The sequence below is a fragment of the Ascidiella aspersa genome, chromosome 9 (assembly GCF_963924565.1).
Source record: "Ascidiella aspersa chromosome 9, kaAscAspe10.2, whole genome shotgun sequence".
Lineage (NCBI taxonomy): Eukaryota > Metazoa > Chordata > Ascidiacea > Phlebobranchia > Ascidiidae > Ascidiella > Ascidiella aspersa.
In genome coordinates, this window is record NC_139455.1 from 12,263,336 (window position 1) to 12,282,593 (window position 19,258).

General features: G+C 35.6%; 1 protein-coding gene across 2 annotated transcripts in view; it reads right to left on the bottom strand.

The window, feature by feature from the left end:
- The window catches only part of LOC146133026 (uncharacterized), a 64,847-nt gene extending 48,890 nt beyond the window's left edge, over positions 1–15,957 (bottom strand). For both annotated transcript variants that reach the window (XM_083397391.1, XM_083397390.1), the window contains exons 1-2: positions 15,815–15,957; positions 3,794–3,940 (exon numbers count right to left, since the gene is read on the bottom strand). In XM_083397391.1, coding sequence (XP_083253517.1) covers positions 3,794–3,940; positions 15,815–15,863 — 196 coding nt within the window. In that variant the 5' untranslated portion in view covers positions 15,864–15,957. The remainder of the gene's footprint in view (positions 1–3,793; positions 3,941–15,814) is intronic.
- Positions 15,958–19,258: the final 3,301 nt, after the last annotated feature.

Genomic DNA, 19,258 nt, shown 5'->3' on the forward strand with positions numbered 1-19,258 from the left:
TTGTCAAAATTTACAGGTTAGGTCAAATTTTGTCAAAATTAAATTATCTCAAGGCAAAATCGATTAAAAATCACAAAAATCGTTTAAAAAAACTTAAAAAAGAACTTTGGCAACTTTTTAAAATTGTTGTTCAGATAAAATTTTATTCAACAATTTTAGTTTTTTTAATTAGGTTCAACGACATTTTAACTGTATTATATCATCATTAAAGTAATATACAGTATACACGAGCCAGCAGAATTAAATACCCAGGCCAAGTTTGTATCAAAATAGGTTCAGTTCGAACTTTGTTTGGACAAATGTATTGAACAGTAATTGTTTTTTTGTTTGTGATTCGCCATTTTGTATTTTGATAATATGCTCATTTTCTGCAAAATTTTTATGAGGTATTTCAACAGTTTACATAACATTTTTCTAAAATAACCAGCGTATTTTATTTTGTTTGGTATTTTAGAGTGGTTTGTCTTTTTGAAATGACCAAATTATCAATTAAGCATTATATTGTTTTGCATGAACCAGAAAAATAACTAAATTGTGTTTCACCGATAGTGAGTGAAACGTTTCACATCTAAAATGTGTTGTTGTGCTAAGACACTAATGCAATTCTTTAAACACCAATATGTTGTTTAAATCAATGCATTTTTAATAGGTCAAAATTTTGTCAAAAAAATATATTTTAAGGTAAAAATTTTAATTTTCTAGGTCAAAATTTCTTATTTGTTTGGTCAAAAAATAATCACCATAGTTATGAGAGTTACGAGTGGAATTATAACAAAACTGTGTTTAAACGAAAAAGATTGTGTAAGTGTTTCTTAAACTGTTGAGAAAATGGAGAGAAAATACATCAAGGATTAAATATCCAAACACCAAAAAAATCTGTATTTCGTTAATAGGCCCAAAACCCCCAAAAATTAAATGATAAACCACAGACAATAGGCCCAGGGTCCCAGGTCAACAAATGGTACCACCCTGGAACTGCATGAGTGCTGTGAGATTAACAAAGGCGGTCAATGCGGCCGTCAACAGTTAAAAGCTTGCACACCCCTGGTGTACGACAACATGTATATATTAACACCACTACTAGGCAAAATATTACTTAACGCCAGTTATTTCATAAATACCAAATATAACGCAAATGCATTTAACACTACACAAAAAATAAGGTTAATCGAAGGTCACATTCGCAGCAATGATCACTTGATATGTACCCAGCGATAAGAATTTTCTATTTTTGTATTTTCTATTTTTGTATTCATTGAATTGTTTTTATTAGAAAATTATAATCAATTGCTGCAGTTTTTAGGGAACAATAAGTCCAAATGCAGTCTTATAATAATATTTGTATTCAGAGTTTTATAAGATGTTTTAAGGGGACGAAACCTCAATCTCTTAAAGTTCATAGCGGTCAACCAAGCCAAAGTTTAAAAACCAACTGTCTGTGAATACTTTATATCGCAATTATGATTATATACAAATCAAAACTATTGTGCGACGCCCTTGAAAAATTAAAACGATTCACTATAGGGTGACGTGCAGTACAGAACCTCAGGTGCATGTGGTGGTTACCTTTTCAAATGAATGGTTTATTTGTAAATTTACAATTAATTTTTCATTATTTTACACAGTATAAATTTATAGTGTTAGCGAAATGTGGCGTTTTGTTTTTGACGCGAAACAACCTGCGGTGAAAGGACAGTGATTGTGGACCAAGCTAGAATTGACAAACTTATTAGCTCGTGTAGCTCTCAAATCAGGTTGTAACTAGACGGGGCGCAGTTGCTGTATATTTTGTCTAGGGGTATATTATCATGGCTTATTGTTTATTTAATTTTGAAATAAAGTTTAGTGTTAGCGGGCCGTTATAGCAGTACTTACCAGGGTTACTTTCAAATATTATTAATTTCACTTTGGTTCATGGTTTAATATATTTGTTGCATTTATGTTCTATAGTTTCCTTGTTTCTGCAAGAAAAAACAGATGTGGGCCGAAAATTTCCCCACTTATCTTATGGCTTAGATGCGAAAGGGGTAAAAATACAGCAAGGTATTTGGGGAATGGTTAAAACATATATTTCATAAATAGAACTATGTAAATTATGCATACAGCCATGTTATTAAATTTTGGCCATCTAACATGTTTAAAAAGAAATATAATCATTCTCTTAAAATAGTCTATGGTATGCTATACTTTTGCCAACCTTTACTTGGCAAATTTTTACCATGGCTTGGTCCGAGCAATCACCTATAACTACAAGAGCAATCACCGATAACTTTGAATGCTAAAACGATGAAGTCACAATATTTTAGTTTTCTGCCCCCCAATCGAAAGGGCCTAGGGGTGCAGACTCATAAACCTATCATTTCCCACTCAATAGCACTCTATATTGATGTATACTTTTTCTATAAAGCTCCGGACAAAAATCAGTCTAAAACATAGGATAGCAAACTAAAAAAAGTATAGCAGCCAAACCAAGATATGTCCTGAAAATATATTTTGGGCCCATATAAATCTTGTTGGTGATATTTTTCACTAAAGATTGTAAAAAAAAGATTGGCTAAAGGAATTGTTTGCATTGTTTTAAGGGTAAACTGCTTTATTGGTCATTAATTTGTTCATCAAAGCATTGAAATAAACGACCACACTTATATAAAAGAAATATTTACTATAGTAACCACAACACAGGTTAATGATAACTCAAGAAATGAACCCGCTAGGACAGAAATTTGCAGACGGCATGCCAACATTTTTGGTCGGTGTTGATTGATAGCCGTGCTGTATAATTGAGTATAATTTTTTCAAAGAAACAACCCTGTATATTCTTCATTTTATAGTATGTTTTACATTAAGGCGCCATGTAATATTTCACCTTAAAATCAAGTATCCTATATCCGCCACTGGACTACTTTGAGCCGCGGCAAAAAAAGTTTGTCGACCATTTTCAAAATTGATTGAAATAAAAACTGCCCTTGATCTGGTAAAATTCTCTAGCAGGAAGCCAGACACTATGGACTAAAGATGAATGTAGCATCACAGGCTGTACAAAGCTAGTTCTGCCTTACTCTCTTGATGAATCAGCTATATACCACTCAGGTTGCCGACCCCTGATCAAGACCGTGCAATAGAAGGCTAATGTATGTCTGACCTTTTACAAAAAAAATTGTGCTTTCAGAAGCAAAATTTCAATAAAAACTGTACAAAAGTTTGTATCATTAAACGACCACTAAAAGATGGAACACCACAATTTCTACCTAATAATCAAAAATTTCAATCGCTATATTTTAGCAAGACTAGTCATAAAATATTTGAATTTTTGGCAATCCTTTTTTTTCATTGAGATTTTAAATTGTTTGAAGAATGAAGATCATCTGAGAACATGGTTTTTGGGCTTTGTGTATGGAATGACCCTGCAATCATGCTGAAAAAGCTTTGCATTCAATAATGTGGTGGTACTAAAATGAATAGGATCTACAAAAATCAATGATTTCAGCAAAGTCGAGATTTCAACAATACACTGCACATCCCAAAAAATATGAATGCCATGTCAACAGAAGAGAGTCATTGACAGGGTAAGAGCTGTGTTGGCCACACTTGAGATTTTTAGAGCCAAGCATATTTATAACTGTGTTCGATAATGACTTTTTTGTGAAAAGATAATTTACCAAAATCTAAAAATTGATGCTCCAGAAAAAGCTAAACAAAGACACAAATAGGCGAAGAACATCAGAAATGATACAAAAAAGTTATGTTCAAAAGCAATTTTTAATGTGTCTTAATGTCAAGCATAAGAAATTACCAAGTTGATCGTGAAGTAGTTGGGAGAGATGATGAGAGAACATTTCTTGTACTCTACTGTGAATATTAAGGACCATAGTGTCTCCTTTGTTTGTCTCAGATTTTACCATACCACCAGGGTTGCGAAATTTGCTTCTTTTGCTGGTAACTGCAAAGAAAAAGGTGCTATTAATTACAAATGGATTTTTCACTGTTATAAAATAATTGTCCCAAAAGAAACTCAATTAAGTGGTTGAAAATTCATATTCGGGACCAGTGCCATTTAACCTTTTTCCATTGTATACCTTAACTAACATATTGAAAACTTTGTATACCTCACAAATAGGGATGCTCAAAGTAGAATATTGAATCCTTGGATTCGAATCCAATTCTGTCGTTTATTTCGGGTAATTGGAACCGATATAATTTAATGTTTTACCGCCGATTGTTGCGCCTAATTGTACAAACGCGTGTGGTAAGTTGGCCTGTCGCTGCGGCGGCTAATTTATAGTGCTTGATTTAAAGGTAACCTGGTAGTAAAGTGTCAGCGTTTTTTCGGGCGACCAATTACTTCGCGTCTGGGGATAACGTTCGTCTAATAATTAAGCGTTATTGGGCGAGCGACTAACGTGTAATGTCAGGAGTGGAGTTCGCAATTTCCCTAAATGCGTTAAGTTGCAAAAGTAACACGTGCTGGCCATCGAGAAAGCGCGCTATAGGGTTACTTAAGGTCAACTTTAGGCCAATATTCAGCGAGGTTATGCAGTTATGCACAGTGTAAATTGTCAAGTATTCGTTATGTCAATAGTAACCTTGTATTCTTTGCTGTACATTATTTGACTGTATAACAGATCAATTAGTCAAAAAAGAAGCACTAAGACCCAACAATGCTTTTGAAAACTGTACAGAATTGCTAAAGAGTTCTGTGTGCAGTGTTGCATTGTACTCACTATTGGCAAAAATATAAGTTTTGGCAACAACCTGGACAGTGGATTACAGTTTACACAACTGCTTCAAATGACAGTTGTTAAGAATGTAAAACATTTTTTATTATAATGTACACATGTTAGCAAATTGTTTGGGCGATTTATTGCTGTGAATGTGGGCCCTGTAGGGTAGAAAAAGATTAATCCCTTCCCCAAACAAAATCGAGGTTAAATAGTTTAATAAAAATATACTAGGATTCGCTATTCTGGATTCGTTATTCTAGATTCGAAACCTATTATTCTAGAATACCTTGGTATTCTACTTTGAACATCCCTACTCACAAAAGGAATCTGTTTTAAAATAAACCAGAATCTTTCTTTGAAAATAAAATCAGTAGTTGTTTGGTAAAAACTGCTACTTGCCTGGATGAAAATAACACTCGCCAAAAATACCTGCTCAACGTGTGCGAATTTCCATCCTAACAAATAGCTTTTCAATAATTTAACCTGCCTTACTATTTTAGTGTGTAAGTATAGTTCTAAAAAGGCAAATCAGCATGGAACAATATATAAACCTTGCTATGTTAGGTAATAAACAAAGCAATTAACAGGAAATAAAGGATACTAAGAGTTGCATGGCTGACAGACAATTTTGTGACATTGACAAATACTAAAGGGGATGTTACGTCACTGTTACATCACACTCACATACCCATATACTTAACTTGCATGTGGTTGTATCAATAAAATTTATATATATCACCTGCTCAGCTGGGCCGAGACAGCTGTACCTAAAGCTAAATCTGGAGACAATTCCTTTGGGATTGCCAGCCATGTAATGAAAACTGTGAATGTCACACACTCGAATATGGCTGGGCTGAGCAGTAGCGGCGCTTGGCGAATTTATGTGGGTTTACTTTTGACAAGTTAAGTTATCGGTTGTAAGCTTTAAATTGTCAGTTGATGGTTGCCATTTGTAATATGTTAGAATAATCTGAATTAAAAATATTAGCTGAAAATTCACAAAAGATAACCAAATATTTGAGATAGAATTAATAACAATTGACCCACCTGAACCCAAACGCTAACCAGAATCCTAACCAAAATAATGCGCATTAATTTAATAATTATTGGAATGCTGGGAAAAAAGCCCAAACTCCGGTGGGCATAAGATAGTTTCTGGTCCATTGTATATAGGATTGTTACATCACAAATTGAGGTATTGGGACCATTTTATGTGTTTGTTAACCCAGTAAACATCTAAATTGGTTAATTGACATAAGCCCATAATCTCAAAGTTCTTATTTTTATTAGGAATTATTATGAACTGTTAAATAGGGTTTTAGGATGGCGATTGTGCAAAAAGTGTTTTTGCATTTCTAAATTGATTTAGTTATTAAAGATTTGTTTCTTTCTATTTTCCTGTACATTACCATGGGTTTTTTTATCTATGACCGCATACGTTGGTGATGTAATGTTATATTTAGGGTTTAGCATGCAAAAGAAACTTGTTGTTTGAGCCGTGCGTAATATGTGGGCGCCGAAAGCCGGGCGTGTTTACCTAAGTAGTTTTTTTCTCTATGTAGGCTTTATAGTTGCACATCTTTGAAGAGACTCCAGCCTTGAGACCAAAATAAGAACAACTCCAACTTCGCAATAAAATACAGTTGGGAATAAGGCTTAAATAGGGCTAATACCTAATAGTCGTAATAGCAACGAAATCGGAATAAGACCTAAATGGCCAAAATAAGGCCTAAACATTACAACCATTTGTCTATCCCCAAACACCATCCATAACTTTCACTAACTCCCCGAATATTTCCAACCCTAACCCAATTGCTAACACCACCAACTACCCGCCCATTAGCGCAAACAGGGTAAAAAAATCTAGGGCACAACAGCTGCGCCCAAATGTCGACAGCAAACGGCCAATGCCAAACAGGGCGTAATTTTGTCTATTTAAATCTTATTCCGATTATATTTGGGCTTGATTCGACATGTTTAGGTCTTATCTAGACCATTTTAAATATTATTCTGTCGTGGTAATTACTGCGAATTTGGCGTTATTATGTCGGTGGTCTTAGTACTATGGTATTATAGATTATCTAATCTAGATGTTGTTGCTTTGCAGGTCTTATTGTGTTTTCTACTTAAAATTACTGCGAATTAAATGAGCTAATCTTAAAAGAAAAGTAAAAATACATGTGCTATATATTGAATTACTTTTTCCATTTCGCTCCTGGCGCACCTGGCAGCCTTCCATGGTGCAGCAGTGCGCCGCGGCGCACCGGTTGAGAAACGCTGTAATAAGGTAACGCAGTTGTAGATAACTTTTTCGTAAATAAAGCACCAACCAACTCTATTCATCGTAAAAACGCATTTACAACATGTGCTGTTGATAATATTAACCATAACCCTCTACTACAGCATGCTACGCGTTTCATGGAACTGCCATAACTATTACGCAACATCCAGATGTTGACAATGATGGTATATGCCTTCAAGATACTTCTTCAGTCCTTGATGATGCACTCAAATTGGATTGGTTAAAACATGTAAAAAGTGTATAGATTTCCCTGCAGAACAGCTGAATCATTTTTAAAAGCTGATAACATATTCAAAACCAGACATGCGCAACCATGTGAACTATATCAAATGGATATCTGTCCATACAAAATATCTTGAAGAACTTCGAATGCGGCATCCCAACATTTTTCAATCATTTAAACAGGGTAAATTTACGGCGCAAAAGACTACAAACCGCTTTTCGTGTATGGTGCTCGACCAAATCCATGAGCAGGAAAATGTCTACATTAAAGGAGTTGCTGGTGCAACATTACTTTTGAACAAAGACGACGCCTTGCGCCGATGGATGGTAGCAGCACTCGAAATAACTTCAACTTTAAAAGAGTTTGAAACCAAAATTGGCATTACATCTCGTGATCGACGAGGTTACCATCATGACGAAGGTAGATTGGTCCAAGTTAAATTTGAATGCAAAGTAAAAGCATTGCTGTCATCAATTAAGAGAAAAGGATAACCCCTTTTCAGAAAATTCAAAACAACTAATAAATTTGTATACAAGATTTGTAGCACCAGATATTCTCTTAAAGCAAAGGTTCCTAAACTGTGGTACATGTACCAGCGGTAGAACTGGAGAGTCTTTCAGGTTGTATGAGACTAACTTCAGCATATGTATAAATTTGCGAAAACTTCCAGCTTTTAAATTTTTCAGCTTGGGTAATTTGGAATCTCGTTTTAGTTACCTTTGGTTTCGCACGTTTATGACGTAACACTTATTTTGTTCAACATAATAAGACGCTAATTGTTAGCTGGTTTAATATGTATATAATAATAATGAACTGATAGCAGCAGTGTAGTACTGTCGTTTGTATATTGATATTTCCATCATATTGAACTACTGTAATTTCTTCTAAAATAGAGGAATAGTGAGAGAACAAAATGTTGTTAAAAATTTAGGAACATGTTTAAAAACGAAAGTACAGTCAGGCAGTGGCGTATCCAGGGGGGGGGGGGTTTCGGACCCCCCCCCCCCCCCACTTTTCGTAAGTGACAATATCGTTTTTTGTTCGTTTTTGTCAGCGTTTAAACTTACTGTCCGAAGCTGCGTGTTTTTAAATGTAATTGGGTCACGCGTCTTGAGCTAATGCGAAACTAAAATCAAAACGCCGTTTTTCATCTTTTGTTTGGTCGACCGTACACGCTAGATAGTGTTTTCTCTTCTTTCGTTATTCGTTCGGGTTGGCTGATCAGCAAGTGTGTGTTCGACAATTAATAATATAAATCAAGCAGTTTCCGCTTTTTTCTCTCTGAAAACGTCGAGTTAAACTGTACTGATGTTTCTCGCTGTTTGTTGTCTGCGTTAATAACAGATGTTGGTGTAAGACTGGGGTCGGCAACCTACTGTATCGGGCCTGTTGCCTCTTTGACAAACTATACACTTTTGACAAACTATACACGAGTTGATTTCAAATACTTTTTGACTATTTTAACTATGTAAGTGCGAAATTTTTTCGCGCTTTGTGCAAATGATCTTACTACGTCCCATTTGTTAACGTTTTGATGCTGTATTTTGAACTAGATCAGCGCTTCCTTACCGTTGCGCAGTGGAAGGCTGCCAATTTCGTCGCGGACAAAACGAAAACATATTCAAAAATATTTGACATATATTTTTCAACTTTTTTCATTTTCGGCAATGTAATAAAAACTTGCAAGAAATTTAATGGAAACGGCGTTATACCACAAATAAATCGCGCTCGCTTCGCTCGCCAGGTGCGCCCAAACTTAAAACGGTTATCAAACGCTGAACTAAATTAACTATAAGTTAGACCATTTTTTCGAAATAGTTTTATATGTCGCGCTAATCAAAAACACACCCGGGAAAAACGATCTCCGTTTAGTATTGCAGATGGCGAAAGACGTGCTTGGAATATAGCCTAGTCCAGTACATGGATCTACCAAAATCAATCACACATATTTCACGGTCTTGGTTTAGTTTTTCGCCTGAAGTTAACGATTGCACACTATGCGGTTTCGCAGCTGGCGCCTGGTAGGATTGTTGATAACGCACGTGTTCGCTTTCCGTCTAAATGTTCTATTTTGCTGGACGTTAATTGGCTGTTTCGGAGGATTTTTTTTCTTGTTTATGATGTCATTACAATCGCTATTTTATGACGTCATTAACGTCAGACAAAAAAACAACGGGGAATTCCCTAAGTTGAAAATTCGTAACCCAGCCCTAGGTGGTACATGAACACTGTACAAAATCTCAAAATGGTACGTGAGAAAAAAGTTTGGGAATCACTGTCTTAAAGAGAATGGAACCAAGCAATATTTAGATTTTTTAGGTAACGTTTTAATTGAACAAATAACGTCCTTTTGGGGAAAATTTCCCAACAACAAGCTTATTCTTTTTAAAACCATGTCAAAAGCTCCAGTCAGTCAAAAATCAAAACAACAATCCATCGCGAGTATTCGCAGAAATTACAGATTGTTTTTGCAATGCCTCAAAAATATTTAAGCTAGAGATCAGATTACGGCACTTTCTTTTCTCATGAAAGGGCATATTTCCCCCTTCTTTGTCTATTGACGGTCAAATAAGATTTGGGACAAAATCTGATTTAAAAACGTATTATGATAGACTGTCTAGGAAATCAAATTTTTTCCAATCCACATTCTCCTTGTGTCATTTTTGATGGTGCCATTTGAGTACAATCACTGTACATCCCCTCGTCCGTCAAGACGTTTCGCGAGTACCGCGATCATTTCCGGAAACACATTTTTAAAAAATCAGATGGTTGTGAAAGAATAAATGATGCATTGATCGCTATTTAAGTGCTAGCAATTAGTCTTTTGCGAGGTTTAAACGTGTTGAGTCCGTTAGTTCTTACGGTGTGATCAACATAAAAGAAAATGCCCCAATCCTGAAAAACTGGCGTGGCTTCTCAGCCGTTTACGAACAATTAGTTCCACTTTGAAGTTTCGCGAGTACCGCAATCATTTCCGGAAACACATTTTTAAAAAATCAGATGGTTGTGAAAGAATAAATGATGCATTGATCGCTATTTAACTGCTAGCATTTAGTCTTTTGCGAGGTTTAAACGTGTTGAGTCCGTTAGTTCTTAAGGTGTGATCAACATAAAAGAAAATGCCCCAATCCTGAAAAACTGGCGTGGCTTCTCAGCCGTTTACGAACAATTAGTTCCACTTTGAAGAACAGGTTTCAATTTTAAGTGGATCAAGTAACATATATAATTTAAAACTCCTTGGACCTTCAAACCATGAAGAAGCTGACACAAGGAGTTTTCTGCATTGCGCACATTGTGTCAAATCTGGTTTTGGGAATATATATACTTATTCGAACAGTGGATACCGATGTTGTTGTTCTGGCTGCTTTTTATGTAAAAAAAACTTCAAATCAAAGAGCTGTTGATAGAATTTGGTATTGGAAAAGAAAAACAGTATATTATTCTCCAATTGTTTGCCGACATTATGGGTGAAAAATGTAATGGCCTAGTGATCAAACTAGTAAATTTCGTCAAAACATCTGCCCTTACTCGGTTGTTTTAACGAGAAATTCAGTTTCAATTCCACCTGTTTTCTCTATTACACAGAGGTGCGCTGGCTCTAACATCCATCGAATTAAAACTATTTACTGTGTTTTGTATAATTTATGGCTTTTATGTCTTCCTGGAATGGCATTTGTTAAACTTTTATACAGCTACATGCTCATTTTCTTATCTATATGCTAAAATAGTTATGTTTGAGATATTCTAGTCGGATGTAGGCCTAACTTAGATGGTACATGAACACATGCAAAAAAATATTTTAGTGGTTCCACCAATTCCATCGCATGGAGTGATGTGCAAATAGAACCCCTACACGGCATCTTGGACAACTCAGCAAAATCAAGTAATATTACAACTTCATCATCAGCTAAATTCTGTTTATTTTGTTTCAAGTATCTTTATTATGAATTGCTAATGAAGCAATGGGTCTTCAAAGCAAGAAAGGGGCCACACACTTATTTAATAAAGTCATTAGGGATGTTCGAAGTGGAATCCCAAGGTATTCTAGAATAATAGGTTTCGAATGTAGAATAACGAATCCAGAATAGCGAATCCTAGTATATTTTTGTTAAATTATCTAACTTTGGTTTTGTTTGGGGAAGGGATTAATCTTAATCTACCCAAAAGGGCCTACAATCACAGCAATAAGTCGCCCAAACAATTTGCTAACATGTGTACATTAAAATAAAAAAATCCCCCATATGTTTAACATTCTTAACAATTGTGTCATTTGAAGCAGTTCTGTAAACTCTATTATGTCAACTGTCCAGGTTGTTGCCAAAACTTATATTTTTGCCAATAGTGAGTAACACTGCACACAGAAGTCTTAAGCAATTCGGTCCTGTTTTTTAAAGCATTGTTGGGTTTTAGTGCTTCTTTTTTGTACATGATCTGTTATGCAGTCAAATAAATGCATTTTGTGGACGGCCAAAACGTTTTGCAACTTATCGGGTTTAGGGAAATTGCGCACTCCACACCAGACATTACACATTGATCGCTCGCCCAATAACGCTTGATTGACACTTAATTATTAGACGAACGTTATCGCGAGACGCGGTAACTGGTCGCCCGAAAAAACGCTGACACTACAACCGGGTTACATTTAAAGCAAGCTCTGTAAATTGGTCGCCACAGCGACAGGCCAACTTACCACATGCGTTTGTACAATTAGGCGCAACAATCCGCAGTAAAAAATTAAATTATATCGGTTCCAATTACCCGAAATAAACGGCAGAATTGGATTCGATATTCTACTTTGAGCATCCCTAATCGCAGGTTCAGTAAACTTTTCCAAAGGCGTCAACGACCAGGTTAAAGATTTAAAAATTAACAAAGTTAAAGTTAAGCAATAAACCTCAACTATTTACCACTGCAGTAATGAAGTCTTTGATTGTTGGCCGGTAAACATTTTTTTAAAACGGGACAAAGAGTCTTTATTACGAGCTTCGAACGTGACTTCGATTAAACTTATTATTTGTGTAGTGTTGAATGTATTTGCGCCTTAGTGTGTAAGGAAATAACTGGCGCTAAGTAATATTTCGTATAGTAGTGGTGCTTAACACAAGTTGTCCTACACCAACTAATTATTTTTTTCGCCGAACGCACTCGCCAGTCGGGCGAGTGGGTGTCAATCAGCACTCGCCAGGAGCGATTTGTACTCGCATTGGCGAGCGGGCGCGTGCTTAAGCCCAACCCTGCACTGCACTAGCAGGTTACATTTAAAGCAAGCACTAAAAATTCTTCGCCGGAGCGGCAGACCACTCGCGTATGTACAATTAAGCGCAACAATCGGCGGTAAAACATTAAATTATATTGGTTCCAATTACCCAAAATAAACGGCAGAATTGGATTTGATATTCTACTTTGAACATCCCTAAAAGTCATCCAGGCTTTTCAGATGCTCAGTTAATTTCGTTCTATTAGTATGAACCTTTTGCTTAAACTTATTATAAAATAAATAAAACTGGTGTGTTTGTCTAACTTAGGGGTGACGCAACTATTTACTGTCGGGGGCCACTTTGTCAGTTACCGCTGAGTAAGTTGTCCGCACAACTTTTTACTCATAATATAAAACCTGTTAAAATCATAAACGATTGTTCATCAAACGAAACTAATCAAAACCCATGCAAAGCCTACACTCCTCAACTAGTTACTGCATTGTACTGAAGCAGTAACAGGCTCATGGTGTTAAATTATTATTAATATATTTTATGACACAACAATAAATAATAAACAGTTGAATCCTGAATTGATGGTTACTATGGATTTACATAACAGTTTCTACGATCCCTGCATGATATATGCGTTATTCTGGCTAGCAGCTTTTGATATCACATTGCAAAGAGTAGAAGCGTGTGAAAGTTTCCTAACTGTCTTTCGTTCCGAAGTTGACGTTGTTCTAATTTTGGTCTCAAGGCTGGAGTCCCTTTAAAGATATGCAACTATAAAGCCTATATAATAAAAAACTGCAAGCAATTTAAGAGAAATATCGGTACACCTCAAAAATTTCGCGATCGTTATGCTGGCAAGGTGCGGCACCACGTTTTCAAATGTCTCTAGGTGTGCCCCCAAGTAAAAAAGGTTAAGAAACACTGCTTTAGATGCACTAATTGTCATAGACCTTTTTGCTTAGAACTGCACTAATTTCTAACAGATGGGGTGCTAAAACCTAAAATACTATAAAAACCAGTCTTAGAAATTGTGTTTACATGGTTAAAGCTTGCAACAAAGTAACAGATTTGCGTTGATGCGTTCGACCAGTAATCAGTAAAACATTACAAACATGTGGTTGACCAGACAAAGACTATTTCAAACACCAAATTGTTGTTTAAATTAATGTATTTCGAATAGGTCAATGTAAAAAAAAAACATTTTGGGTCAAAATTTCTCATTATTTTAGTCAAAATATAATCGTCTTAGTTATCCTGCTAATGAGAAACCAAAATCAAATGCAAAACCCGCGTTTTTTTCCTTTTTGCCTCCGCGTTTTTTTCCTTTTTGCCTACTTCAAGTTGGGCGCAGTTAATGTTCCTCGCTGTTTACTGTCTGCACTGTTATCCAACATTGGTGCCAACACTACGTTTTTTTTTCTCAAGCAAATTCACTGTTGTGCACGATTTACATATTTATGTAATGATATTTACCACAAAATTGTTCGCTATAGGCATATTCTAAGACCATGTGTTTAGTTTGAAATAGACTCAGCTTATTTCCCTGTCAGAAAACAATCTTTGTTAAGTATGGAAGGAAGTGGAAAACGTGCTGGTTTAGCATAGTCCCGTACATGGAACTCGGAAAACTACACTGCTGATAGTAAAAAACAGGCTGGTTGCCAGCCTTCTGGTGACAAGCATTTTTGGCAAAAACTCTTTGGTTTTTTGGTTGTGCCCCAAAACTAAAATTACCTTGCCATGTTTAGGCGATAAACAAGATTATTAAGAAGTAAACGAATTAGAATAAAGTTGCAACGAAGGAGCAAAATTTTTTGTATCACAAAGATATACATATGGGGTATGCTGAAGTACCTGGGGGACTGGGGGTGCCCATGTCTGATTTTCTTACTCCTAACACTGTTACATAGATAAGCTGTTTTGGGGCGAACTCATGTGCACACATGCAGCCTAAAATCAGACTAAAAAGCGAGAATTTTTTTTTTGAACTGGGAGAAATTAAAAAAAAAACAACATTGTGTTATAATCCAAGTTAATAGAAATTGTATGCCGAAATTCACACAGTGAAGTGCAACATGTCATAGTATGCATAATATCTCATAGCTGAATAGATATGCTTCATAAACACAATCATGACTATAGGAGGGTGAAGTCCACGCGAAGCGCGAAAATTTTTTGAGTTTACGTAATTAAAACAGCCAAAAATATAGTTTAAGCCAGTGGTTCTCAACCTTTTTTTGTACCCGTGGCACCTTTTTGATGCCGTAAAATCGTTGTGAACCCCTTGCAGTTTCTGGTGTAATATGTGCTTTTAGTTCCTTTATTTATTCAGTATATCTGTGTAGGGCACGGTATGTTGAGTAAAGTAACAGACAACACCAATTTACTTTATGACAAGTTTATTTTAATGTGATTTCTGCTGCTGCATCTACGAAGCAAGTCTTAAAATGCGTGGTTGTGTTATTGACACCGCTAGACCATGTCATCTTTGCAAACGTTGGCATAAAGTTAAACCAAAATCCAGTACATGTGAACTGTTTATTGCTGACTTTCATTTTACAATCTACTCACATGGAAGTGTTATGTCATACTCAATACGATTTACCACATGTTATAATGTATTTTTATTACTTAGCAAGAATGTGATTAAGCATGTATCCCAGCTTTAATTAATTTAGTAAAGATATATTTTGAAGTTTTTGTGGACCCCCCTGAAAACGTTTTGCGGACCCCCGGTTCGAAATTTAGTACTTTTTAAACTAATAAACAATCTATATGCCAAACATTGGCTTTTTCCTGCTAAACAACATGAAGGCACAAAAAAAGTATTTTCTGCCAATTTTAGTGCAAAATGTTCCTACATATTCATCATTTAAAAAAAATATTGGATTGAATTAGAACAAGCACACGTTTTTGTTTTTTTGACCAATTTCTTAGGTTTTCTGTCTGATTCTTCGGCCGACATAGTCGCCAAGTCGCCATACTGGTAAAAAAAGGATTCTACCAAAATAAATCGTAATTTTTCGCCTGAAATTAATGATTGCACACTAAGCGGATTGGCAGCTGGCGCCTGGCTGCAGTGTCAACAACGCACGCACATGTTCGCTTTGTGTCTAAAGTTTCGCTTTCGCAGGATGGTAATTGACTGTTTTGGATTTGTTTTCCCTATTTATGATATCATGCCTGGGACTATTAATTATCACAACGTCAGACAAAAATTCGCTAAGTTAAAAATCGCCCCCTTGGGATTTCTGGATATATATACCAATAGAAGCAACCTTGTAATTCCATTATATGTTTGTGGATATATTTATATGTATACAACATACATCAACTTATCAGAAAAATAATAAAAAACCTTTTTGAAGTGCACCACTTGCAGTTTGTCCTAAAGATACAGCTTCCATTTTTCTTTATAAAGATAATAACTTCCAACAAAAATAAAACAGATGGAATTTTAGTTACCAATGTACCATTAGAATTTAACACATCAAACCTACAAATAAGAAAGATGTTATAACCTAAACAAAAGTTAAATTCAAAAGGTTGTCTAGTGTTGTTTACAGAATTCAAAATAAGACATTATTTAGAGAAGACAATAAGTTTTTAAATCACTAAAACTGACAACTGGGCATCGAATGTAATCCAAAAAACAGCCAATTATTACAACTAGGGAAATTTTAGTTTCCTTCACTTAGATATTAACGCATTTGCACATTGACAACTTGCACATTGGCAGAAAGGGAGTATCACCCTGCTTCTTCCTCACATACGGACATACCTCTACTCAGCTAGATTGAATATAATGTTGCACACTAATAATATTGCATAGACTGCATTTATTTACAATGAAGAACTTCTTAAATAATTGCCATCACGCAAATCTTTTCAACTAGATCAGCGCTTCGTTGCCGTTTAAAGTGAAAAAGCACAATTTTTCTCGTTAACATTTTGTGCGGCCACAAAGACATTTCTGAGTTTGGGGTTGGCCCGCGACTAGAAAAAGGTTGCCGACCCTGGTCTAAATCAATCTAACATTTTTCTTACTGAAATCTTGGTGCTGTATAGCACACTTCACTTTTGGGTTTTACAAATTTATCAGTATGTTATAGGGTACATTTACACAAATAAAGCACCATAATAATTAAAGCGTGCCCAATATGTTTACCATTCGTTTTTGGTGGATCATTATGTTGTCAGGTTTGGCTGTGGTGGATCATGGCAGAAATCATTTGAACACCCCTGCTCTAAAGTGTTTCGGAAAATTTGTGATGACCTAGATTTCTGAACAACTTCTTTACTACACCAAAGTACGATGGCTATCAATAGGCAACCATGTAGCCAGGGTGTTTGAGGTACGTGATGAGAGATGCAAGGTAAAGGAAAATATATTATTCAGTTTGTAGACTTTACAAGGGCATTTGTTGAAAAGCTGGGCAATTGGAAATGTAAAGTGGCAAATGGTAACTTTGACATGTTTCACAGTTTGACATGTTTGTCTAACGTGGATGCTGAGATTAGGGATGAAGTTGCAGACCACCTTGGTACTAAAACTGAATTCAAATCCTAATTTCCAGGTGATTTCGCACTTGTGGAAATCCATTTTGTGTTGCTAGTGAGCAAGTGGGTGACGAGTTGCAAGATGAACTAATTAATATTAGGATTGATTCAGGCTATCGTGCCAATTTGAAGAAGTGCCTGTCACTGAATTCTGAATCCAAGTGCCCTCATTATATCCACAAATCAGCAAAAATAGACTTATGAAACTATTGCCTTTCACCATCACGTGGTTGTGCGAGTCAGCATTTTATGCCCATTGAACATAAAATCCAAGCCGCGCAACAGACTTAATGTTGCAGCTGACATGTGCTGCGCACTCTCATCGACTGCATCCAGAATACAAAGTCTTGTGGACAAAATACAGCAACACCCTTCTTAATAATTTGTGTGATTGTTCAGCTAATTAATTTATTGTGTTGTTGAAACTTGTGTTTTTTTCATTGAACGTTAATGGGCCAACAACATTTTTTAACTAGTTTAGTGGGCCATGAGCAAACAAAGGTTGAAAATCCCTGAGTTAAACAATCATTTAATTGATGTTGCAGTTTGATTAATGAGGGCAAAAAAGTTTTAAAGTCTTATATTTAAGATGAGTGTGTATCGCCAATTTTGTGTACAGAATACAAAAAATCAAACTAAGCGAGGTGAGCCATTTAACAGACTCCAAATAGTGCCAAGTTACAAACTTTGCTTATAAAGCAACGAATATAAAAATAAAAGGCAACGCATTTGTTGACAGCATTTTATAGAATCTGACTACTAGCCAGACAAGCACCATTAATTAGCTTCAGAAATATTCATGCCAAGAAAATTGTTTATGCCTCATGCTATCCCCAGTTGGTGGCTGTAAAAAACAATAATTCAAAAGGGTAACAATAATGAAGCATCAAAATGCAATTACATGGCAACAAGCAGACCTTGTAAGGATAACGTAGGTTTAGTTTACTATCAAAAGTCAAAATCCTTGGCTAATCGATATTTTGGCGCTGGTCAAAAATCTTACCACATTTTTGTCTGAGGGTTTATATAGCTAACATTATTTCATTTAAAAGAGTTAGCGTTTGAGTTTGTCTTACTATATTTATTCTCTCATATTTATTTCTTCCATGCAATTTAAATTTTAACAACTCGTTTGTTATTGTAAAAAAAGTGGTTTGTTTCTAGACCAGCGTTTCCCAAACTTTTACAAAATTTTTGCCAGGTGGACCCGTTGGAATTATTTTATTATTTCACGGCCCTATACAAATTCAAGGGTCAGTTAATCCATGTTTCTTGTAGTACATTAGTGCAGTCACAATTCTTTCTAATGTGACAACTTTCTAACTGTGATGTCGCAAGAGACATCATAAAACAAGCTATATGATCGAACAATAAAGCATAACTAAAGACAATAATGATGACAAATAATGTTTGAAGCATAAACTAGTGTTCAAAAACATTAGCTAGAGCCTAATGTTGAAAAACTAAAAGCCTAATTCTCCTTGCCGACCCTCTGAAACTGCTGTACGGACCCCAGTTGGTCCGCGGACCCTAGTTTCGGAACCGTTATTTTAGACCATTCTAGATCAGCACCGATAATTTGCTTATTATTTGTTTTTAAGCCATTACACAAGAAAAAATACACGTAGAAAGAATGCTAAATATTTTTTATAAGCAGGGGGCCAAGAGGGTTGAGAGCCTTTCAAGGGGCGCTGTGTTTATAACAAATGCTTATTCCCTGGGTCAGGTATATATAGGTTAAACCAATGGTTTTCAACCTTTTATGCTTTGTGGCCCCCTTTGAAAGGCTCTCAACCATCGCGGTCCCCTGCTTATAAAAACTATTTAGCATTGTTTCTACGTGTAATTTTTTTCTTGTTTTACTTCTCCACGTTAATATCAAATACATACATTCATCAACGAATAAATGCGCTTAGTTTCTCCAAAATTTAACAAATCAGTTATTCTAATTTAAGTTAAACTTATTTAGTCATTACAAAGCTTTATCTTGCCAAGTTATGTTTTTATGTTCGGCTCTGTTTTATACTGAGCCAATGTTACGACATTTGTCAAGATGATTTATGGATTTTCGGTTTAATAATAATTTATGAATTGCTATTACTTTACATAACCAACCTAGCTGAGTATTGTCCTAAAATGACCTTGAGTTACCCTACAGCGTTTTACTATGGAACGTTACTTTTCCAACTTAACGCCGCTTAAGGGAATTGCGAAATCTATGTACCTGGCATTGTATGTTAGT